Source organism: Gymnoscopelus microlampas (assembly GCF_963454915.1).
Source record: "Gymnoscopelus microlampas genome assembly, chromosome: 18".
In the NCBI taxonomy this organism is placed as follows: Eukaryota; Metazoa; Chordata; class Actinopteri; order Myctophiformes; family Myctophidae; genus Gymnoscopelus; species Gymnoscopelus microlampas.
Window position 1 is genome coordinate 27,865,762 of NC_139955.1, and position 26,335 is coordinate 27,892,096.

At 41.3% G+C, this 26,335-nt stretch overlaps 2 protein-coding genes across 3 annotated transcripts in view; one reads left to right on the forward strand and one right to left on the reverse strand.

Moving 5' to 3' along the window:
- Nucleotides 1-553: 553 nt before the first annotated feature.
- On the reverse strand, nucleotides 554-12,984 carry ube2d2 (ubiquitin-conjugating enzyme E2D 2). Of its 2 annotated transcripts, XM_084085699.1 has the most exons (8): nucleotides 12,698-12,984; nucleotides 10,614-10,677; nucleotides 5,906-5,937; nucleotides 5,629-5,706; nucleotides 5,338-5,443; nucleotides 4,407-4,500; nucleotides 2,397-2,483; nucleotides 554-1,116 (listed from the first exon to the last, which is right to left on the reverse strand). In XM_084085699.1, the coding sequence occupies exons 1-7, from the start codon at nucleotides 12,719-12,721 to the stop codon at nucleotides 2,438-2,440; spliced, it is 444 nt and encodes a 147-aa protein (XP_083941825.1). In that variant the 5' UTR covers nucleotides 12,722-12,984; the 3' UTR covers nucleotides 554-1,116; nucleotides 2,397-2,437. The 2 variants fall into 2 exon arrangements, with proteins under 2 accessions (XP_083941825.1, XP_083941824.1); XM_084085698.1 differs by lacking the exon at nucleotides 554-1,116 and having other exon boundaries at nucleotides 1,140-2,483.
- A 7,439-nt stretch (nucleotides 12,985-20,423) lies between these two features.
- Nucleotides 20,424-26,335, forward strand: part of ppp3cb (protein phosphatase 3, catalytic subunit, beta isozyme) — a gene marked incomplete at both ends in the record, with an annotated part of 41,882 nt that continues 35,970 nt past the window's right edge. The window contains one exon of the mRNA XM_084041231.1: nucleotides 20,424-20,469. Coding sequence (XP_083897357.1) covers nucleotides 20,424-20,469 — 46 coding nt within the window. The remainder of the gene's footprint in view (nucleotides 20,470-26,335) is intronic.

The window sequence follows — 26,335 nt, forward strand, 5'->3', positions numbered from 1 at the left end:
ACTTACAAAAGGGCAGTGTTTTATATCCATCCATTCATCCGGTCTTGCTTTCATGTAAACAGAAAAATCTTGTTTAGCAGTCTCATGAGATAATAATTTGGAACTGGGACAATATTACAGTACAATTCATTGGTCGAGTAGAAAACTAGCAGTTGCGTAGGTGGCCCGGGACCTACACTACAGGATGAAAGCCACTGCCCTCTTGACCACCACAATTTCCTACTTCAAGTGGGTAACTGAAAGAGTGGACACCTTAACACTGTGGGCACTTCTTTTTCCAAAATATAAAAAAAACTAATACATGTATGCTTTGGAACATGTCTGAAATAATGTGTAACTGCAACAAAACCCATGGCTTGCCAGTCATTATGGGCATTCACAAAAAGTTGAAGGGTAATACAGGGCTAATGATGTCCATGATCAAATCATGAGTACTTTACATTAGTTGACACAATTTTCCAAAGCATTCACTTTATTTATTTTTACATTTTGGGAAAAAATGCCAATTTTTTTCATTGCTCAATGCCCTAATTTCATTAGGGCATTGAGGTGCCCTCTGTTTTAGGAGCCCATTCTTCCTGTATCCCTTGAGGAAAGATGGTGAGGCCATGTTTGATAAACCACATTTGAATTAAGCCATTGTAGGGGTGCAACAGCTAATATAACTAATCGATTATACAAATGAACGATAATTGATTAATTAAATAGATTAAGAATCTATCAATATTTTGGGCATGTATTAATAAGACAATAAAAAAAACACCATCTTTGATTATGCAATTAATGGAAAAGGTAATAATCGCCAAGAAAATAATCAATAGTTACAGCCCTAAACAATTGCTCCACCACCAATACATGCCGATAAAAATGCATGCAATTCACTTCCCTAACACTGCAACGTGCAATTAATTCTCCCATGCTCAATTGACAAGTCTACACACTGATAAATGACCCATTAGAAACATAGGTGTACATATTACAAACGGAAAATAATCAAAGAGGCCAATGAAAATATGCAATATTGCAGTACAGCAAAATTTCAATAAAATTAGGATCGACGGGGAGTGGGCTTCAGATTCCTGTTTCCTCCCTCTACTATATTTTCTCCAACAGGGCCTGAAAATGAGTAGACACAGGAGTCAGGTTTTTTTTATTTTTATTACACAGTTTAATCAACACACAAAGCTCAATGAGCCTCTCAGGTAATTTAATATACAGAGGTTTTTGTGCAAGGAGAGTGGGTTCTCCTCACACCCAGAGCCCAAGCCAGTCCCATTAGCCTTTTAAGATGTTAGCCTCTAATTTCAACAATAGCCAAGAAAAAAAAAGAAAAAAAACAATAATGCAACCTAAAGAGTTATGGGGGAGAAATAAAAACACAGGTTAAAATAAGAAAACAAAAAAAAAGAAAAAAACTTAAATACCTGGTCCAGAACCTCCTCTTTTGTGAATGTAAAGAAGGTGGTGGTGACAAAGGGTTTAGACTTTGTGCGCGTGTGTGTGTGTGTGCGGTGTGTGTGCGTGCATGTTGATGCGTGTAGGGGGGGACAACTTGGTTACATGGCATAAGGGTAGGAGTTGGGGAGTGGGAGGTTGATGGGATAAATTCAAGTCCTTTCATAGAATCCAAGAGAAGAAGACCTAAATAGGCCATATAAGTTTTCCCCATTTATATAGCCTGCTATGACTTTTTTTTTTCAAAGAATTCCTTGTACAAAATACAGAGTGCCCCTCGACTCCCGTGCGAAAATGGCTTTCTTGAATTGTGACCCCTACAGCTGGGAATTATTGGGAAACAACAAGAAAGGGTGTGCAGAGTGTAAAAATCCCTCCATCTCATGTCCCCCTCCCCTCCAAAAAAATGGAAAAATATATAAAAGAAATAAAGGTCCCCTAGATTTACAGATGCTAAAAAAGGAATGTTTTTAGTGCTAAACATTTGGAGTGAGCAAGTGGAGAATGCAGATGTAGAAGGAAATAGGCGGTGTATGCATGTTGGGGGGGGGAGGGGGTCAGGTGGGAACAGCCCAGCCTGCATGGAGAAAAAAAATGAGGGAAATAAGAAGTCAGACGGGAGGCCAGAGGTCACTGGGAAGATAGGTGAGGGGCGGGTGGAGAAGTTGGGTTGGGTTTCCATAACAAGTTGAGAATATGTACACCGGAGGTTGGGGTTTGGTGGTGTGAGCTGGTAGGAATGAGGATGGGAAGAGAGAATGAGAGAATGGGAAACAGAAGTTGGGGGTAGTGGGGCAGAGGGAGTTTTTACAGGTACTCTGGTGAAGGGGAGGCATGGCTCAAAGAAAGCACTCCAATGGAAACCAACAAGATCTTGTTTTAAACTTTTTCATTTGTGTTTTTTTTGTTTGTTTTCTCTTTACTTCTGAAGCTCCCCTAACCTTAAGTCGTAGAGGTGGTTGGCCATGATTCTACCCCGACACTACATTGCATACTTTTGTGTCCATTCCCGAGCTATTCTGTTGTACCTATAAGACAAAGTGAGAAAAGACAGAGGTTAGTCATAGTAGTTGGATGGCGTGGTTGCTCAGGAAGAAAAAATATATTTTAAAACGGGTAAACATGGCAAGGTTTTATGTTTGAGGAGAATTGCCGTGATTACAAACTCCTGAGCTGCAGGATGACCCTCTGCCTATTCAATTCTTAGGCAGCCTAATCAACTGCATGCAAACACAGGGCAATGCGTCTCCTCTCCAAAAGAACAGCTGCTATGTGATGAAAAAGAACCTCAAGCAAGGTACATTTATTCAAATAACCCTTCAGTATTGTTATTGACTGAAATGTTGATACTTGGACAGGTATCAGTCAAAGTATCAAATATTGTACTACCACTTCAAAGCTTAAACTGGGCAAGTCATGGTGTGGCATGGCTGCTGTTGGAATTCTACTTTGTGAAACAATTAATTTTAAAGTTTTAACACATCGGGTGCCAGAGGTTTATTAAAATATTATCCGTTCAGTGCCTGCATTTCTTCCATCCACTTACGTTGATAAGTTTCGTGCTGTGGAAGCCCCAACGCGCAAACAAAGTGCATGTAAACAAAGTGTGCGTGCGAGACGGCGGACGGTCCCGACTAACGCCTGGACAATAATATTTCTAACGCGATCCTCCATTGCAGAGTGATCGCTGATCGAAAACGGCTCACTTCCCCCACGTCAAAAAGAAATGGACATATTAAGCTTTTAGTCAAGGAGTTAACATTGGAGTGGCCGACCGGAAGGATTTTTGACATGGATCCACACCCGGCCTCTCCTTCTCAGAGACTCCTTGGATGATCCCAATGTTTCGTTAGAGCGCCCCACGTATAAAAAATAAAATTGGGTCAAAAACGGTCCGGACCGTTTTCGGCACTCCCCGTATGGATTCTCAAAAACGGTCCGGACCGTTTTTGGCACACAATGTGTTAAAAGGGCAAACGCAAAAGCATTGGACCATGTTATGCAAAATGATTATAGTATTGATGAATCCATCAGCCAAGTATAACAAATATAAGCAATGCTATACAAGTATAGCATTGTAATCTCAATTCTGTATATCAGATTATATATTTTCCATCAATTCACTGCAGGTATGAATTTTGCTTAGCTGGCTAGCTTAGCGTCATTAGTTTGTGTCTTGCATTTGCTTTCACCACGTTTTATATAAAAAAAGATTCCCCACAGTGTCCTGAGATTTCTCCAAAACATACTTTTCGTCTGGTTTGCCATTATAGTGGAGTTAATCCTCTCCTACTAGAGGCCTGTATCTATTAAATCTCAATTTTATCTTGTGGCTACAATTATATAAAATCGATTCAAGACGCAGACATGTCAAACATGACTTTTCTTCCACCAAATAACAAGCAACATCATATTTTAAAAAAAAACATCTTTCTGTCACATTATTTGTGCTTTCCTGAATAACGTATTTGTGTACAGTCTTACTGGATACATACCCATGTGATATATTATGGTTGTTTTTACTATTTAGAATCACTTTAAAAATCACTATGTGAGCACTGTGCAAAAAAGTACCACCTTTGATTAGTCATTTAAAGGGACAATATTTTAGGCAAATCCTATCGTTCTATTGAGAGGTCTTGTGAAAATCAGACAATAATTGCCAATGTATTCTGTGTGTCAAAAGCTTGCTCTAGAAAAATGCCACCAGCCTATATGACTTGTTAAAAGTAAAGATTTCACTGTGGATACAGAATGCACTGGCAAGTGTTGCGTGTTATTTTCATGTCCTCCTTGTTTTAATCATTTATGTCAGAGTCGTAGCCCTCTTAGCTCAGATGTTTAAGACACAGCTACGTCCCGGCCATTGGAGACAATGGCAACTGTTAATGTAAAAAAAAACACATAATAGGCCCTTAAAATGATGTAACAAAAAAAGGAAAATAACATACTTTTCCCTGTCCGTCTTGTAGATGCGAGCAATCTCGGGTACTAATGGGTCATCAGGGTTTGGGTCACACAGCAGAGAGCAGATGGACAGGAGGACTGGAAGAGATGGGGAAAATATCAGAGGACGACAATCAGGTATCAGATGAAAAAGGAGATTTTTCTCGTTCAGTGGATTCCGATGGAGAACTGGGAGCTGATACTGATGCTAAAATGAAAAAGTGGAGCTCATAGTGAGCTAATCCAGGCTCTACTGTTGATTGGGGCTCCCATTAGCAGCTGCACATACCGAGCGTCCACATGTGATTACGTTAGATGAGGAGGAAAAAAGAAACAGTTATAAAGCCGTTCCAAAATATTAGTTTCCACCTTTTCAGGAGGAAAAGGGACAGACATATATGTTTATGCTATTATCTATTGTGCATTACCATTGGATTAAGTAGTACGAAATGTCTTTGTGCCAGTCATCATACTAATAGCAAATAGAAATTATGCCACCACAAATTTTTGTCCCTTTTCAAAACCAGCTTTACTGTCTGCCTGCGTGACTTGCCATGGCAGTCAAACCCATAGTTTCACAGATCAATAAATTACTTAGTGTTGCACTGCGGAAGTCTTGATTTAGAGTTTACAGAGGCCATTGGACGTATGCCTGGCATTATGACAGAATTATAGTGAGGCCATTATAACATAAATATAAAAAATATAAAGAAATATAAAGAAAAGGAGAAAAAATTGGGGGGAAATCCTGCAAATTATTGATCTATCTCACCACAATGTTATTTTCCAATACAGATATCATCTGTATGTGGGAGCCCTTGCACACTTACCTGGGAAGGTTAAACAATAAAGAATTCCCTGACACGATGGCCCCCCAATTCTCATTTTAACAGAAGCCTTACACATAAATAGGGAAACCCCTTAAAACTGGCCTACCTTTGGAGATGGTGAGAGCGGGAGACCACTGTGATCGCAGGATGTCAAGACAAATGCTGCCATTGCTGTTGATATTTGGGTGGTAGATTCTTGTGGTAAATGCAACCTGCATTACAAATAAATAAAAAGTGAGAAGTGGTTGATGAAGTAGTATTAAACATTCACATAAGTGCTTGTATGCATTGTCACTTTGCTTGATGCCTCTGGGTGTGTATGTGTGGGGTGGGTGTTTATGATATGCCTATATTTGTGTGTGTGTTTGTGTGTGTGTGTGGGGGGGGGTTGGTTTACCTTTGGGGGTTTGAAGGGGTAGTCTGTAGGGAAGTGTATGGTCAAAAAGAAAACCCCACCCTGGTAAGGACTGTCATTCTGTAAGAAACACATTCATTTAATTAAAAAAGGACCAACAAAAAGGACAGTATGAATTTCAGACAAATGCTGAGTGACCACATTTTGTTCCCAGGAGATGCATATTTCAAAGGAATAAAAAAGTAATGAAAGGTGTAAGTGCTACAGTGTGATGAACAATAAAACTGTGTCATTACAGTTGTTTAAAGTGATTACTTACAGGTCCCATTATTGTGGCTTGCCAGTGAAACACTGAAAAGAAAAAGCAGACAAAAATGTTTATGAAACACGTGACTTTGTGGTCAGGCTGTGCCGTTTGGATACATGGTGCCACATGAAAGTGTGCATGTTCGTTCATACAAGAGAGACGTGCTTGCAGAGCAAAGCGTCTTCGCTACCATGAAGAGCTTTTATGCACAGATGAAAACATTCACATGATATCTTGATGTGAGCTATAGTGAATGACAGCAGGGGGAGAAGAATCTTGAAACCAATGATGTAGGGGGATGCTTCGGTGTGGTTTAGAAAACATAACAAAAACACATTGGCGCTTTGAAGTCTATGGTAGTGTTACATCAGAGAGGCAGAGCTGAGAGTAGTTCCTGGACAATGAATGATGGGCTTTTGGATCCACTACTGAGACATCAGCTTTTGCTAATTTATTTGCTGCCACTAGGTGGAAAATTATCATTTATGTTTAACATGCCGCTGTGGATGATGGTAAATGGTCACTGAAAACCTACCAGACACCAGATATACTAAAAAAAGTAAGTTGTGGAAAACTGCAAAATGCATCATCAGCTTCTGGTCCTTGATCAAATGCACTTAACAGTGAAGGAAGCAAAATATAAAAACGCAAACTTGTGCTGTAATACACACTGTTAATTAGGCTATGGATGTGCATTCCATTCTGTGTTTTTACTGTAGCCTATGTACAGTATGAAGAAAATTATCATCCTGGAGAGCCAACTCAAGACAACTTAAAATGCACACATGCTTTCTGCAACTCTTTACATTATGGCATTTGTGCGTCTTGGGCTGAAGAAGGCTAACCAGCCAACCAGAGAGCTCTAATAAATGTAATGATTGATACTATCGGTTATACTATTCAAGTTCTTTTGTGGGTGTGAAGGTAAAAAAAAAAATCACTAAATCACACCTTGAGGCAGCAGTGATGTTACAAAGCTGCAAACTGCTTTATGATAACTGCCGTATACAACACAGGAAAATAAGGAACCTTTCGCACTTCAGGAAGTTGACAAGCCGCGACGGCAGAGACTGCCAGAGTATGCTCATTTGAAAACAATACGCAGAATAAAACCGTATTTTGCAATAAAATGATGATCTCAATCAATAGTTTTGCTTTGGATTATAAAAAATCCTGTGGCTTGATGACTACGGCAATTACGTACTACGCACAATGACACAGAACAGATCTAGTAACTTGCGACAGGAAACCTCTACAGCGAATGTAGTATTTTTCTTACCGACCACAGTGACAGAGGGTCGCCATAAATTTACAAGTTTTACCAATACTCGGCTATACTGTTCCTCTAGACGTTTCACCACCACATACGGTCCTGGTCTGGCCGGTGTTCATTTGGGACCCTGAGTGAGTCACAGATATTAGTCTATTCTAAATAGTACATTTTAATCTAAATCGGTTAATTAACTGTTAATGAGGGACGGTTATTGGCCATGAAAAAAAATATTTTTGCCATTACTATTTGCCAGTGGAAAATTGCTCTAAATCTAGTGAACAAGAACGAAACAGTAAAAGGGTTTTCCTGATTATTGCTAAAATGTATGCAATAGCCCAACACTTCAGGATCATTCAGGTTAGTTTTACAACCAGCCAAGAATTTAGACTACAGGTCATTGGTACCAGTCTCACCGTTGGAATTAGTTCAACAAAACATTACTGAATGAATACAGAAAATTATTTTGCCTGATAATTCAATTTAGTCATTTCCATTTGACATGCTATTGATAGACTCTTCCCTTAGTTAAAAAGGTTGATATTGCCTCAGAAATCAGATTTGTTTTGTTTTACAGATAATATTCTTCAATGGATTAAGTGTAAGCCTACTGTGCAATACAGTGCAAACTCCAATCCAGCCACTACATGGAGACATAGAAGAGGTAATGACATCTGTAAGTAGACAATTAGAATGGGTTGTTTAAAAAGGGCCACACTGGAACTGCTGGTAGAATAGGGTCATAGTACACCAAATTAGTTAGACGACTAGTTCACTCCATGACATTCAATCATGACCGATGTGGTTTGACAAGTTAATATAGTTTATGGGTAAAAAGATGGTGCAGATTTTGCTAGGACTAGTCTAGACGCAAGGTGTAGGAAAGTGTCAACCGTTTTTGTCCCCCAAACCCCCGCCCACCCCATTGAAGTGCTTTCAAAAGGGTCTCCTGTCAAAGTGACTGAGTCGTACGGGCCTTCATTTGGTGTGTGTTAATTGCCCGTACTGTCTACAAAAGCAAACGTTGTGGTAGCATTACATTTCCTCATTGCTTGGTATGTCAAAATAAATATATTTGTGTTGTCTGAAATCCATGTACCATAGTCTATCATACCAGTGGAATGGAAATTCAACATATTTATGAAAAATGATGGCAACATTTGTTATAATAAAGCTCACACCCTGTCCTATACTTACTGCTGCTGCATTATGAAACAAAAATGTAGGTATATGAAAAATAAAGACCTTCTGTGTAACTGAAAGTAAAAGGTATACACATTACACAGGTTGTATGCCAGTATGTTCATAAGAAGCAGGCCAGGTATGGCCTGAAACGTCTTTGTCACAAATTAAAACAGTGTTTCCTCAATTTAGCTGCAATACATTGAACAATCAAAAGAGAACATGTTTACAAGATTCACAAGAGGTCTTGTGTAAGACTTGAAAACCTAATGTAGGCTGAGGATTGCTACAGGCTGTGGTAACTTAAACTATTTTCTAGACTAACTGTAGAGTATAAAATCACAAAAGACTACCTAAGAACTACACCCTGAAATGGCAGCTCAGCCAACAACTGTGAAAGGAATACAACAAAAATAAGGTTGTTTTCATTTCTGGAGTTGACAAATGTATCAATTTTTAACTGTTCAAGAACACACAGGGAAATTAAGTAATTGTTTAAAACATAGGTATGTGACCGCTGTACACACATGGGAGTAAATGTAGTCAATTAGGCAGAAATGAGAAATCATTGATATAATTGGGGGGACTGGCTCACACAAGAGAGCAGCCGTTTTGGAATCAGAAGGTTCCCACCCGGTTCAATCCCCGGTTCCTCCTGGCTTCGCGTTTAAGAGTTCTTGAGTGACACTTTAAATTACACTTTGGTAGAGGTTTGGGTTGTGTAGTTACCTTGCCATGATCTAACTGTTGTAAATATTGGAAAGATATATTCAATAGTTACTCCTTTGATTAAAAGTTGATAATACAAATAGTCCTCTCATTGAATTACTTTGTACATTGAGACTCAAAGTTTTTAGCACACAACGAACACCAACAAAGCAGATGCTACAAATGTATAACATTACAAAACCTGACAGCATTTAAAACAAAACTATATACACACATACACATATATACATACACATATACATATATATAAACTTCTTTGTTTGCATTTGTTTATGTCAGGGGTCAGCAAGTAAGTTTGGCCGTGGGCCAAGTTTTGGAGCCATTAGATGGACATAATCAAAGGCTAATATTGAAGACTGCTTTATAAGACATACATTTGTGGGAGGAGCAGAGAATTACTTTTATAAGTGGCATAATCATTTTTGTCCACTTGTTCACAATGGAGGCGTCCAGCTGCAGTGCAAACATTAATAATTTTAAACACATCGCAGCGACCTGAATGAAACTAGGAACGTACCAAAACACACATGCAAGCGCAAACACATACACGCATGCTGGCCTGGCTGTTGTACATTCCTGTTTCATTCACTCTTCTCCTTTTCTCAATGTTTGGCATGCACTCCGACCCGCAAAGAGCTCTTGAACTTGACCCTGTACGAACTAGGGTAGCCTACTTTGTACTGTACATAGTTCTCCTCATCCATCCCATTTAAAGTGCTGCTGTTAAGCTAACTACGTGCAAAGGAAAGACAAGACTACTGTAGTTTCATAGACAAACTTCGATCATAATATTTTACTGCACCACGAGACGGAGCATGGCACATTCAAAGTGTCCTTTCCATTCAAGAGAGGCACCAAAGTGCAAGATTGAAGCCCTGACAGCAGGTTATGAGCACAGCAGCAGGATCTGTGTACATCAACACTAGGCGCTGTCCACCAAGTATTTTCATGGCTCTCAGCACCACTTGTACTCGGCCGTCTGAGCCTGGTATTCGCTCTCAACATGGGTAAAAGCACAATAAGCATTCATCAGTTGGGGGTGTCTCTGTGCTATAATAGAGCCTAAATGTGGAGCCGTCTGATATTGTAAAGTAAAATTTAAATCATATTGTCTAAATAATCTGCGATATTGTCGCTGCAGGGCCGGTTCACCGAGCCACCCGTTTCCAGCCACTGGTTATGTGCTAAAAGAGTGACTTTGAGACCCGTTTCACTGTGTAACTATTAATATTTTAGAATATCAATTCCTAATTAACAGAGCAACCATTGAAGATATCTCGCCAATATTTGTAGTTACATAATGGCAAAGTAACTGCACAACCCAAACCTCTTAACAACCTGCTCCAGATGAGCAGGTTTGCGTCTTGCATGGCTTCCTCCACCATCTGTGTGAATGGGTCAATGTAATGTACATTGTTAATGCTTTGGATAAAGATGCTAAATAAATGCACCATTTACCATCAATCTAAAACATACAGTACCAAAACCATGGCCTGAACATAGTGACCAGGAATCCACTGGTGAGGACTGAGAACTTACTGTCATCTCCTACTGGTCCCGCAGAACACTGGGCTGGTGGGTCCCGTGCCAAGTCATTCAACTCCTGAGACAGAGAGACGACAAGTATAAGATGTTACATTATTATTTGTTTTACTAAAATTGCAGTTGGTGTTTCCCAATACCTGTAATGTTAAAGCAAATAGCCAGGAATGGATCTAAATGGCCAGGAATAGCCAGGAATGGATCTAAATGGATCTCATGTTTGCTACACTAATTATGTAGGGCTGTCCTTGACTAAAGACTATTTGTTGACTAATAATCATATGAATTTGTCAACTAAATTGATTTAATCAACAAATCTGTAAAATTGTGTTTGCTGCATACATCATGTTGAGACGAGCCATTTTCAGGTCAGTGAGAAAAGAAAATTCTAATGTAGGTTTCATAATACTGTGGCTACTTAGTTATTGACTGGCTGAATTAAATCTAATGCAATTTAATCTAATTTACAAGAGATGTGTGTGGAAAAAAATAATTAATGATCAATAAATGTATTTTGTGAAGTATGCCATCCACTGGTAAACATAAGATTGAACACATTTACAATTCCTCAACAGCTGACCACCATACATAACTTTCAAAGCCATTGTTTTTACAATACTTTATACCAGTCTGTCAGCAATAAAATCTCTAGTACTCTAGTGTGTCAACACAACAATAGCACTAAATCACTGAACTTTGATTGTTGGGATAACCAATATTAAATACTAATAGCTAGTAGCAAATGTGACCAAACACTGCTATGATAACACATAGGCTCAGGGACATTGTTAAAGATCAGTGGTCCTCAAAATGTGTTCCAGGGACTCTCTGGGTTCCTTTAGGCCGTTTAGGGGTAAATGGACCCGTTCAATTCTGTAACTCTGACAGTGTATAAATGGAACCAAATGGACCCGTTCCATTTGCACACTGTTAGAATTAAGTGGAGACCTTGAAATATATAAGTTTGAAGAACCGTTGTTATAGATCAACAGTGTGTAAGTTGGCCTTCTGGCCATGAATCAATGGTTTATGTTAGCTTACAATCAAAAGCAGCCATTTAGGCTCGATGTGGCAGGCATCAACATGGGGCTTTTGTCAGACACCAGGGGGGCTTTTTTTTTTTTTTTTGAAGAGTGAAAGGAAAGGTAAAACTAAAAATGTCACCAATGCTGGTTAGTAAAGATCTAATCCAATAACCCGCTGTGAACAAGCTGGTATGAAAGGCAAAGGACGCGTGGGGCCCGTTGTGAGCAACGTGAGCTACTCAACTTATCTGTCAAATCAAGGAGGTGGCAAAGTTAGGTTTAGGGCTCATTAGACTTCGTCGCACAAACCTGTCGCTCGACAAAAATGACGTACATTGAACCGAAAACCGGTGTCAACCCGCGTCGTCACTTTTAATCAGTCGTATATACGTCATTTCTGTCGAAATATCTAGCAATTCCTGTCGATTGTGTCGTGCGGCTAGGTATAAATGAGCCTTTAGGACGGTTTAGTTGACGTTCGCCGTCTCGAGAATAACGTTTAATACTTTATGAAACGCGTGTCGTGTTGAATATGACCATTATAACCTAGCTCTATACTGTGTTCCATGTGAAGAGCTAAGCTAACTAGTTGTTACAGATTGCAACCCGTTAGCCTGCTATAGGCTAGCCAGCCTCCGAGACATACACAGGCACTGCTAACGTCAGCTAGCCTACCGTTAGCAGGCAGCTAGTCGAGACGAGCCTGTAGGCTAAACTTGCAATAAGATGTGATCTGACTTGCATTTATTAAACGTGTATTTATAGCATAGTAATCACACATATCTCAGGTATTAGCTGAGCCCCGTTGTGTTAGTTATAGCAACATCAGTGGAGAGAAGAGAGCGGCGCATTGCTGGGCTTCACGGCTCGTCACTCGCTATTCGGATGTTTACCGTTCCGTTATGTTTAAGTTTATACATTTAAACAACCTTGTTAGTTTGATCACAATAGAATACACCTCACAGACAAGCCTCTCCCGTGTTGCCGGTCAAATAAACACCCGACACAAACTGCGATAAACGACAGATCGGGGCCTTGTCCGTTGGACTTCCTTACCTTGTGAATTCTTTTCAGAGCCATTGTTGTGCTAGCGCTGCTGCTGTCACGGAAAACGTGCGATTAAAATGGCGATCGGCGTCACTATCCGATGGTTTTAATACTAAAGGAATTCTTACAATACTAAGAACGCCGTCACGTAAATACTCGAACCCAGGCTCGCTGTGGAGAAAGAACAGGGCTTTTAGACTGGTATCTTTTTTTTCCAAGGCGAAAGTGAAAGATGCAACTGTGTGGGGCAAGAACCGCGGTCCTTCCTCCTCCTACTGCAGCGGCTACCGAACCGAATCACTCACTACAAACCCCTCCGCCGAGCAGAACATACAGACATGCGCGTTAGTGTTGCCATATGTTGTGAGAGAAACAAGCAACCAGGTTTGGGAAAACAAGCCCAAAAGAAGCAACTTAGGTCACATGCATCAGCACTTTAAAGTTTAAAACTATATGCATCGGCGTTTGATTGATTTATATTAACAGTTTGCCAAAAAAGGACAGAAAGTATAGTTCTATACAAGGTCTGCTAAAAGGATTAAAACCCAAGAAAGCACTGGCTTGTTTGTTTCCATTGGGGTTCTGTGTATTCAATCGCGATGCGACGCATTGTGAGCTTGTAGATCTGCTATTTTCAAAAACTCTTGAAATAAAATGTGAAATATTGTTTTGAAACATTCTAACAACACAAATGCTCCCTGGCACAAAACATTTATAAACATATTTTTTAACCACTGGTTTAAAAAAAATAATTAATACCTTTGGAAGCAAGCCTAAATAAGCAAGTACACGTTAGAAAGCAGCCCAAAAAACCGCAACCCGCAACTAAAGTTGCTTACAAGCAACTTTACAGAAAAAGGAGCCCAAACTCGCTTATAATAAGCGGACATGGCAACACGGCACGCGCGTCGCTGATGGGAGCGTCGACGCGCGCCCGACAACTTGAAGCCAGAGCATAACCGAAAATAGCCGATCTACAAACACACGGGGCGTAGCGTCCGCTACGCCTTGTGAGCTTGTAGATCGGCTATTTTTTAGACGCGACGCCGTCGTACGAAGGAGTATAATGCAAACAAATCAGGCTGTGTGTAGAAAGTGCAACTGATGTCATTTTGGCTCCGAGCATGCGACGGCTACACCGTTTGTTCACATTGACTGGCCAGAGCCGAAATGTCCGCCTACAGCATATTTTTGCTAGGGAAGCGAGCTCATGATGGAAACCTTTTTACAAAATGGTTTACGAATATATTTTGTACAGAATTGTTTTTGTGTGTCTATGCTCGACAGAGTACATACGTATAATTGTGGTTAAACGGCCATCGGGTTCGATATTTTTATATGTATTATTACTTATTATTTTGCGTCACTTGCCATTAAAAACGTAAGACGAAACAGTACAAATCATGGGTTTATTAAACGCGGATTGATATAACATGTCAGGCTCCCATGATCGCGAGAACAAAATTGGCACATTTGTTGAAGGCGCACTTCGAGGAAGTGTTGCTCTTTGGTTCCGATTCCGAACGTAACCTCCAGTCAGGAGCTAACTCTATGGTCGGGACTCAGGAGGCTCTTACTATTATTATTAATAATAGATAAACAACAGTAGACCATACAAAAGATCGAGCTGGATTTAGACTATATTTTTGTTGAGGCAGATCAGATCGCACTACAGGACAGCCTAAATATATCTTACACATTAATAACCTATTTGGCCAAAGTCTAAATATGTTATAATTAATTAATAATAACCTATGCTAGGTTGTTAATACGTTTGGACTACATATAAATAGGTTTATTCGATTTCTGAACTCAAGTCATAAACTCACACAGATAGGCTACTTATTGTGGATTACAAATCCCAAATTCTGAGATATGACAAATTGATGATAGACAAAAAATCTGTTTCCTGTTGCAAAATGTCTTGAACAATGCATAACTAATGCATAAAGTCTGAATAACATTTCCATGGAACAGACACTTTTATAGGCCTATCCCATGAACAGAAGGTTTTGGCTTGCAGCAAGCAAACAAAACTACACTAACACGATAAATTAAAATAGCCTAATAGGCTATATTTATAGGAATACAGATTTATAGATAGCCAAAGTAATTGTAGGGCATGGGACTAGTAGTCTATCTGTTAAGTTAGTTAAGCAGATAATAGCATACAAATGAGCTTAAATGTGTTTGCCAGAGTTGGTCAATATGATATATCCCTACACTTCTCTGGGCTTTGTAGGTCAGTGAGGGTCTCCTGAACTCTGATTATCTGGGTGTTGTTTTTCTTGCCAGCTTCATGATACTGGTATATCTACCAAACTCTTGACAGTGAAACAAATGGACAAACACTTGCTGCATCACACGACACAGGTAGACAGACAGATACAGAGATATCCATATATGGGCACAAAAAGGACACAAGACAGACGAGTACAACGGGTACTCTGACATTTTGATTGATTGAATATTAGTCATATTGATGTTTATTAGTCAGAAATACCTCATACCTTCGTCATACCTTAAGGCTAAAAGGATAACACGAAAAAGTCCTGGGGACATTGTGGTCCTATGTATTCAATTCATCAACATAGCATAAAATATTAACACAATAATACAAAAATATGAAAAAGGTGCGACGTAGGTGTGAGGGCCCGAACTCTATGTGGGCTGCATAGCGGCCCGAACCTCTAGGAATGATAAATAAACAAACAAACAGCCTACATGGCAATCACACAACAGTCAAAATAATAAGCAATTTACAGAACTAAGTTTACTGTATAACTATTCCATTTAACACCACAAAGATTACAAAGTATGATTAACATCAGTGCTTCAAAATATCCATAATGGTCCAAAATATCTATAACAGGTTTAGATAACCAGAAGCAACGACAACATTCCCGTCCATGTCAGCCACTGACAACAAATATTGACATTATTGTTGCACTTTATGATACTTAAGTAAGTTTATAAAACTAAAGGTATTGCAGTCGCTGTACCACACTGTGAGAGCTGAGCCAGAAGGCAAAGCTGGGGAATACCTGGCAAATACCTTGAGTAATAGCTGATCTGTCAATCTAAGATTGAAGGGAGGATGTAGGGGTCAGAAGGGCAGAATGTAGGCAGGTGCAAGGCCATTCACTGACTTAAAATCGGTTCTTTACACCACAGGTAGCCAGTGTAGTAAGGCCAGAACAGGCCTCACTACATATTTTCTGGTTCTTGACCTCTTGTATCCTAGCTGCAGAATTTTTGGACAAGATGGAGGCGGTTTATTGCTTTTTGTGGGAGTCCGGAAAATAGTGATTTAACGGTAGTCCAGGTGATTAGTGACGAAGGCACATCAGAGAACGAGATGAATTACCTGATTTTAGAGATGTTCCTTAATATAATATTTATGTTCCAGTGTTCTTGTTTACCTTTTGTACTGAACTGTTTGTGTCCAAAAGTAAAATGCTTTTTGTAAAACCTGTTGAACGAGCTAAATTCCAACAATCAGTAAAATGCTGGAGGGATTCTGAATCTTGAATCCTATTTTGATAAGGAACTGGAAAAAACATTGGTACAGAAATCATTTATGTTTTGTGAATGGATCTCAAAATGAACCATTTCATTTTGTTTGGAGGTTATATTATATGAAACATCTTTTCTTATTGTATCCGCCAGGCCGAAGGCGTGGCCGAGATTATGTTTTCGCCCCTGTCCGTCCGTCCGTCTGTGTGTCCGTCCGTGTGTCTGTCATTCTGTGTACAGCTAATCTCCGTCAGCGTTGGGCCAATCGATGTAAAACTGTGTACACACACTTCCTAGAGCAGAACCTCTGCTCTGCAAATTTCGGCCTGTTATAGTACCACCAGGAGGCCGATGTTTGCAAAACATATTTTCTGATACTACTCCAACAGGTTTCATCCAAACATCACGCAAATCAGTACACACTATCTCTATAGTCATTAAACCAAACAGATCTGTCGGATTTTTCATATCTATCCTGATTGGCTAAGATTGACTTCCAAAGTTTGCAGGAGTGGTCTGTTACTCTGTTTTGAACAAAATGCCTCAAATCATAAATGCAGCGTCCAATTTCCGTGAAACTTTGCACGCACATTCCCACTAGGCTGAGGAAGACATGCCACCCTTTCACATTGTCCTATAGTGCCACCAGGAGGCTGATTTTTGCTAAACAAATGTTTTGATATATAGATTTTGTCCAAACATCACGCAAATCAGTACACATTATCGCTATAGTCATCTGATATTCCATCCTGATCGGCACATTTTGATCATTGCTGGCCCACAATAACCTACCTGACCTGGTGGAGACCTGTGCACTTTTTCTAGTTTACTGCAAGAATTCCCCCCTTTCTTTCTTTGTTATGTACCTTGTCACTATATTGTGCCTCCCAATCACATCTTGAAAAAAAAATAAAAAATAGGCCTCAAAATGTGTCGGCCATGAAATGTTCTCACACAGCACACACACACACACACACGCGCACGCACACACACACACACACACACACACACACACACACACACACACACACACACACACACACACACACACACACACACACACACACACACACACACACACACATTAAACCAGTGGTTCTAAAAGTTTTTCATATCAAGGACTCCCATATGTCTATGTATTTGGTCGCTGATCCCCATCTGATATTATTTTGTGCTATAGGGACCCCCGCACTAGATTGCAAATTTTCTCCAGATTTTTAGCGGTGCCAACCGCTCTACACTTGACTTTGTCCGTATGTCCGTCCGTCCGTATGAGCACGGGATGCTGGAAACTGGAGTACGGCAAAGAAGAAACACATACAAACACACGCGCACACACACACACACACACACACACACACACACACACACACACACACACACACACACACACACACACACACACACACACACACACACATACACACACACACACACACACACACACACACACACACACACACACACGGACTTGGAGATTGCCTATGCCATCTCTCCTCTCATTGGCCACACGTGCCACTGGTTATCAAAGAGGGGTCCAGGGACCCCCAGCGTATGTTATGTCCGTCCGCCCGTATGAGCACGGGATGAGCACGGGATTTTAAACAGCTATAACTCCAGTTTCCAGCATGCCACCAAGTCCAAATTTATTATGTGGACTTAGACCACCAATAGGGACGAGCATGAATTGCTGAAGCCCCGCCCCCTCTGTCCAGGGACCCCCAGCGTATGTTATGTCCGTCCACCCGTATGAGCACGGGATGAGCACGGGATTTTAAACAGCTATAACTCCAGTTTCCAGCATGCCACCAAGTCCCAATTTAATATGTGGACTTAGACCACCAATAGGGACGAGCATGAATTGCTGAAGCCCCGCCCCCTCTGTCCAGGGACCCCCAGCGTATGTTATGTCCGTCCGCCTGTATGAGCACGGGATTTTAAACAGCTATAACTCCAGTTTGCAGCATGCCACCAAGTCCAAATTTGGTATGTCGACTTAAACCATCAATAGGGACGAGCATGAATTAATGAAGCCCCGCCCCCTCTGTCTTCCCATTGGCTGGCCTTTAAACAGCCATAACTCAAGTTCGCAGCATGCTAAGGAGTACAAATTTTGCACATGGACTAAAACCACCAATAGGGACGAACTGTAATTACGTAAGCCCCGCCCCCTCTGTCTACCCATTGGCTGGCCTTTAAACAGCCATTATTCCAGTTTGCAGTATGCTACCAAGTACACATTTGGTAAGTGGACTCAGACCACCAATAGGGACGAACTGAAATGAGTTAAGCCCCGCCCCAAAGGCACCGCTTCCTTCACACAAGGTGTGATTTTTGAAAATATTTAGTCTATGCCAATTATTTCCTCCACACACACATTTCTGTGTGTTGTCACTGCTGTTATGGTATCCTACCGGCTCACCTGCCGAGGAGGAGCCCCCACCGGGAGAATGTAAAGCCTCCATTCCACTCCTCCCGTCCAACACTCCCTGCTGACGGGTGCCTCCCCAACCTGAAGTAGTAAGTAAGTTGAGTACTGTAATTTATCATTCTTTTTTTTGTGTGTGCAAGCTCATGACTTCCACTCCACTACAATTCAAATAGAAACATTAATTCTTCTGACTCCACTCCACTATATCTCTAGGATGGGATTCTTCAAGTTGGTACCTAACCTTCTCCGTTCTCTACACTGGCTCCCCGTAGCGGCTCGCATCCAGTTTAAAACCCTGGTGCTAGCCTATGGGCAGTGAAAGGAACAGCTCCTTCTTACCTCCGGGCTATGGTCGATGCTTACACCCCTGCCCGACCACTTCGGTCTGCCACCTCGGGGTGACTGATTGCCTCGTCGCTCAAGGGTCCTTCTGGCCGATCTACACGGTCACAACTTTTTTCTGTTCTGGCCCCACAGTGGTGGAATGAACTCCCCACTGATGTCAGGACAGCCTTCCTCTTCGCCTTGCCTACTTGTTGTAAACTAGTTGTACGAACTCTTGTTTTATTATTGTATTGTTTTATTGGATCTTCTTCAGTCAATACACTTATTTGTTTTAGCTCTTGCTCATTTGATTTTGCTATTTGTCTCATCTGTTTAAGAAAGTAGGTAGCAGATTGCACTTTTCCCTTAGCGCTAGCCGCTAGGTATACTCTTGGTTGCCTGTTTTAGCAGAAAATGCACTTAAGACTTCTGGTGATTAGTAGTTTCGTTCCCTACCTATGTTGAATGCACTTATTGTCACTTAAGTCGCTTTGGATAAAAGCGTCTGCTAAATGACTGTAATGTAATGTAATGATGTAATGTAATGTACCCAAAATTACAAAAATATATTCGGAATTACAAAAGACAGCACACACACACACACAATTCAATTTACTTTTTGCAATATAGCCATTCGGAGTTTCGGACATAGGTTTTGCATTGTTGTGTACTATAGCACCTGTTACTTGGCTCATCTATAAGATCTGCGCTTCCAATGTAGTTTCAACTAACTCTATGAGTTTCAATGGAGCTGCTACACACACACACGCACACGCACACACGCTTTTTCACGTACATTGCGATGGGGGGAAGCCCTGCAATCAAGGCCACAGGATGGCAGTATGAGGCCTTGTGCATGACGTGTGTGTGTGTGTGTGTGTGTGTGTGTGTGTGTGTGTGTGTGTGTGTGTGTGTGTGTGTGTGTGTGTGTGTGTGTGTGTGTGTGTGTGTGTGTGTGTGTGTGTGTGTGTGTGTGTGTGTGTGTGTGTGTGTGTGCGCGCGCGCGAGAGAGAGAGAGAGAGAGAGAGAGAGAGAGAGAGAGAGAGAGAGAAGTAGAGAGTGTGCGTGGGAGTTCCTCCTTTCGCCATTCCGGGGTGTTGCCGGCTACCGCACAGAGGCGTCCTGGAGAGGAACAACCTGCGCGCGTCTCCGTCTCTCTCCAAGGTGTCTGTCTCACTCGCCGTAAACCATAGTCCCCTCCTCCCTCCAAAATCGGATCCAAGCATGCCACAACTGCTAGATACCCGCACATCCTCCCCCAAAGTCACCGCAGGCGCAGCAGCAGGCTTCCCCCGTTCGAGAGAGGAGCACGGAGACTCCACCGAGTGATGCCACTACTCCTGCATCGAACGCACCCTGCAGAGACCACCGCGCATATTGTCGACGCCTGTTTGAGGACCCCAAAAACCACAGAGTTGGCCCTTGACAGCAGCCCCTCGGCTCCGCTCCCGTCCCGACCCGAGGATGTCTGACTGCAGCGCTGATCGTCCCGCTGATCGGCCGGTCAAATGTAGGCATGCCCATTCTGCACGGCCAGTGATAGCCTTGGATCAAGACTATCATAGATGTATTTGATCGAGTCTGACTCAGACTCGATCAAATACACCTATGATAGTCTTGATCCAAGGCTAGGCCAGTGACAACTACATCTGCCATGAATCTGCTAAAATCCATCATTTCTGTTTGCATCCCCTGTTGCACCGATGCCTCTTTTCACACATTCTAATGCATCCCGTCTTATAATAAATAGGCTCTACTACCACCACCTGAGTGGCAAGTCACCATGCATGCGCCTCTGGGGGGGGCATCTCCAAATGCTATTATCATCAGGGTCTCCCCCAAGTTATTCTATTGGAATTCACACCCTCACCAAGGCATTACCCCATTTTAACGGGGATGTACGTGTTTCCCTCAATATACATCATGCAACCTATTATTGTGCGACATCCTATCTATGCTGCATGAGCTCCATTTACGCGCGCAACTCCTGGCGGTGGGTTCGTGTACTGCAGCTGAATAATGCCCGAGAGAGAGAGAAAGAGAGAGAGAGAGAGAGAGAGAGAGGGTGAGAGAGAGAGAGGGAGAGAGAGAGAGAGAGAGAGAGAGAGAGAGAGAGAGAGAGAGAGGGAGAGAGAGAGAGAGAGAGAGAGAGAGAGAGAGAGATTAGCATCTCGTTCCAATGAAACATCAAGCAGTTTGACGATGACAGCGAAAGGCAGACTTAAAGGTAAAAACAATGTCCATAATAATCTGTAAATTTGAGCGTTATTAGGCTATGCTTGGTTGTGTATTTCGGACCGTTAGATCTATAGATGAGTGTGATGTGGATGGTGGATGGTGTCACGGGATGATGTTGCATGAATATCCGTTGTAAAGCAGCAATACGAGGAGAGAGAGGAGGAGCAGGAGGAGAAGAAGAGAGAGAGAGAGAGGGATGCTGTGTGGGACTTGTCACTTATTACGGCTCTGAGGGATTTTGAGGTTTTTGACTAATTAGGCTATTAACCACTTAAACCCCAGCACCGGCATTGAGAAGAAAGCTTTCACTGGAAATAGCAGATCGACAAGCTCACAATGCAATGTTGCATTGTGAGCTTGTCGATCTGCTATTTTCAGCGAAAGCTTTCCCCACAATAACAGAAAACAGAGAAGATACTTGTATTGAGCCCTGAGGGACTCCGGTTACCCATAGCTATATAAAAGCAGCCCTGCACACAGTAGCCTTTACTATGTGTTCCATGATGCCCACTTAGCGTGGCCTACATTACATTGACGATCTAGAATGTATTTTTAGACACTCAAATTAGACATCGCAACGTCAGGTAATCGATTGCTTTGAATGGTGGAGGCAGTCAGGGTGACAACTTTGCGAGGCCGTGGAGACTCCTGTAGGCTATAACACCAGTTAGGCTATGTAGGTTTTAAAATCGTATATTCATATAATATCAGCCATATTTTGTATTTTATATTCATTTGGTAATAGGGATACAGGATAGGTGGGCCCTAGTAGGGACAGCTGGGCACCTCGATGTAAAATTGGCTATTTTGTCCAAAATGTTAAAGAAAATATCTTAGAAAAATGGTCTTAAGTAATATAAAGTACACATGATGTGAACATGCACAGTAGACCTACATCATTATTAGACTTAATTTTATCCTTCAACTTCTTGTTTATGCCCCAAAATGACAGGTTTTGTACCAATTGTAGAAATATTAGACTTTAATTGTCGAATGTTTAAGCATGTTCTAATCATGTATAGGCCTACTTTACTTTACTTAAAACATTTTCAAAATATTGAAAAAATAGCCAATTTAACACCGAGGTGCCCACTATTCCTTGGTGTCCACCTATCCTGTTACCGGTAGTAGTAGCCTACCTATTTTTTTTTTTTTTTAAAAGGTTGTCGTTTTAACAACATATGCAGAAGGGACACTGTCATCAATGGAGGTTTTCTCAGTAAGTGTAGCCTGTACTGTAAGCTAACATGTCACAGGGTTTGCTCCTGTGCATATATAGGTCTTCATCTCTATATAAAGAAAGTCTTCATCTCTCCCTGGCTGCATGGTTACCCCTCTTGTTTCTGTCGCTGTCAAATGACAGACAAAATGGAGTTTCATTCTGAATGCCTGCGTATAGCAGGCTGACGATGAGCGTGCATACATACATACAGCCTTTAATGGTGTTATTATTGCATCATTGATTATGGAATATTTATGTGTTTATTATGAGAGCGTTGGCTTTTCTTAGCGCGTGGGCGGCGATAGGGCTCCGTGCGTCTCATTATACTCATGGGGGGAGATGCACAGATTGTCGTCAGTGTTGCCATGTCCGCTTATTATAAGCGACTTTGGGCTCGTTTTTCTGTGAGGTTGCTAGTAAATATTGGTGGGTTCCGATTTTTTGGGCTTGTTTCTAAAGTGTAGTTGCTTATGTTGGGCTTGTTTCCTAATGTTGTTTAAATCAGTGGTTCTCAAACAATTTCATTTCAAGGATCCCCAAATTAATATGTAGCCATTTGTCCGCGGAGCGCGGACCCCCATCTGAAAATATGTTATGGCCAGGGACCCCAAGATTTGTGTGATGTTAAAATGTTTTTTTTTTTAATCTCCAACATTTCTTCCAAGATTTATTTTTGAAAATAGTAGATCTACAAGCTCACAACGCATCGCATGGTGATACGTCTATTTTCAAAACAACACAAGTGTGTTACATACATTGGCTTAGCTATTTTCCAAATAGCCAAAGGGTGATGGAAGGGCTCGCTTCTTTTGGGCTTGTTTTCATAGACCTGGTTGCTTATTTATCTCACAAAACCTGGCAACACTGATTGTCGCGCTTATTATCGGTCCCAATACAACGCTGGCACAGTAGCGCTGCTCCACGACACGCAGCCTGTCACATGCAACGATGCCTCGCTCTCTCACTGGCTCTCCTCCTTCATAAACTCGCAAGATCTCTCATGCTGGAAGAAGCTGAGCTGACAGTTGGACAGTGGTGGGAAAAGTACTCAAATGTTTTACTTAAGTAAAAGTATATCAATACAATGTAGAAATACTCTGTTACAAGTTTTTTTTTTAAATGACTTGAGTTAGTAAAAGTACAAAAGTAGAGTAGTCTACCAAAAGTAGAAAATACTCATTGTGCAGAATGTCCCGTTTCACAAGTTTTCGAATGTATAAAATCTTTTGAAAATAGCAGATCTACAAGCTCACAATGAGTTGCATGGCGACTGGTTGAGAGCTTGTAGATGGCTTTTTTTCAAATGGCCGAAATGTATATGGCTGAAGTGGTTAATGTATATTTTGTAATAATAATCAGATTCTACAAAGTATAGGCTAACTAGTAACTAAAGTTTTCAAATAATTGTAGTGGAGTGAAAGTATAATATTTGCCTCTGAGATGCAGTGGAATAGGAGTAAAAGTAAGGAAAATTGGAAATATTCCAGTACCTACTTATAAGTACAGTGCTTGAGTAAATGTACTTAGTTACTTTACACCACTGCAGTTGGATGCTCTACTTGCATGAGTAGGGTATACCCTTTTAACTCTATGGGTATACCCGGCTATTCCGTGGCGTGTGCAAGTCAGTCGTGCAAAGAAGGGGGTAGAAAAGCCCCAGCGCCTTAAGTGTGAGAGGCTTGCCTGGCATATGCAGCGTGTAGAATGACTATGCCTTTAGTGTGTATAGTAGTATGCGCTGTGCATGGTTCTTGGTTCCTTTGTGCTGTGTGTGTGTGTGTGTGTGTGTGTGTGTGTGTGTGTGTGTGTGTGTGTGTGTGTGTGTGTTCTACACAGCTGGGCCACATGAGCTCAGCTGCAGTAGCAGTGAAACAAACTCTAAAGCGCCCTACATCCTTATACACATCATCCATCTCTCTATCTCTCTCTCTCTCTCTCTCTCCCTCTCTCACACGCACGCACGCACACGCACACTCACTCACACACACTCACACTCACACTCACACTCACACTCACACTCACACTCACACACACTCACACTCACACTCACACACAGAGTTCATCAGTCAGGTGAGAATGATATAGGGAGTGAGAGAGACTGCTTAGATCATCTGCAAAAACATCTCCATACAGTAAAAGTGTATTGTCACAAATTGACCTGTAAGTGAAAGGGTTAAAAATGTACCCAATAGGGTCCATTTGTAGTTTGTACACTCTCTCAGTCTCAGTATTAAAACACATCAATTGCAGGATAGGCAGTGGGATGATGATTCATGTTTGCTATACATCCAATGTATAGCGGTGCAGAAGGTTGGGGATTTAGACAGAAAGACACAGAAGATTATAATGCCCTCCTCCTCGGAGGGCTGTGTCAGTTGCGGGTTGCAGCCGGCAGGAAGCGAGGAAGCTGCGGGGAGAAATAGCGTTTCTATGACATTCGGTTAACGTTTTTTCTTTTGTGGCCATAGTATTTGTGGCCCATAGTAACTATGGGCAGAAAAGAAAGCGTCTTTGGTGTGCTTATGGAGGTGCACTCTATTAGAGGCCCGGCAGGCCCCCCTCAATATGCAATTCCAATTAGGGGGTGATTGGATTGTGTGATTGTGCTTTTTGTAAAAATCGTCCCTCCCCACAAAAGACAGTCAGTCAGAATGGAATATGAAAAATCTGAATGATATGTTTATCACATTACTCCAGAGATAATGTGTATCAATTTGTGTGAGGTTTGGACAAAACCTGTAGTACAGTACATGTTTTGATGAAAATGCTAGATGGCAGAAAATCTAATTAGACAGAAATGGGTGTGGCCTATATGGGGAGTTGCGACCAGATTTTTCGGACTTAAAAAAACAATTGCGTTCGAGAGTTTGACGCCGATCAGTCCAGCGGCAGCGGTGTCCACTGTGTGTCTGGCTGCACACATGACAGACACACACACACACACACACACACACACACACACACACACACACACACACACACACACACACACACACACACACACACACACACACACACACACATGGCTTGACACTGGGAGAGGAGAGGAATACAAGGAAACTGATATAGAGAGTTGCGGAAAGAGTGATACACGTAGAGAGATGGAATTCACATGTTTCTGCTCAATGGGCCTCATTCAGCAACGGTACTTAAGAGGAAATTTCTTCTTAAACCCACTTAAGAAGTTTTTAAGAAGATTTTGGTATACTCCAATGTTTTCTTATCTGTGATCTGTTCTTAGGTAAGAACAGAATCTACGCACACTTTCTTAAGAGGATTTTTTTTTCTTAGACCCATTTAAGAGGTTTTCAAGAAGATTTTGGTATACTCCAATGTTTTCTTAGCTGTGATCTGTTCTCAAGTAAGAACAGAATCTACACACACTGATGAGCACTCTTAGACTGGCCTTTGAGTTCTTAAGTGTGACATATTTGTGCAAAAATAATTAATTCTCAACGTTTCTTCAATTCTACAGTTGGATAATATGAAATTCATTTGTATTGTATATATATACACATATATATATATATATATATATATATATATATATATATGTGTGTATGTATATATGTATGTATGTATGTATATATGTATATATATATACACACACACACACACACACACACACAGAGAGAGAGAGAGAGCTTTTATCTAACCCTAACCCTCTCTCATTCTTGCACACAAACGGCCAGCTAGCTTCACTATCTATGGGCGAAATGTCCGCGAAAATGGGCGAAATGTCTGGGCGAAATGTCCGACTTTTTGGGCGAAATGTCCGACTTTTTGGGCGAACTGCGGAATGGGCGACATGACTGGTATTCGTGTGTGTGTGTGTGTGTGTGTGTGTGTGTGTGTGTGTGTGTGTGTGTGTGTGTTGGCTCTTCCGCATTCTGCCTTATATGGGGATTTAAGGGCG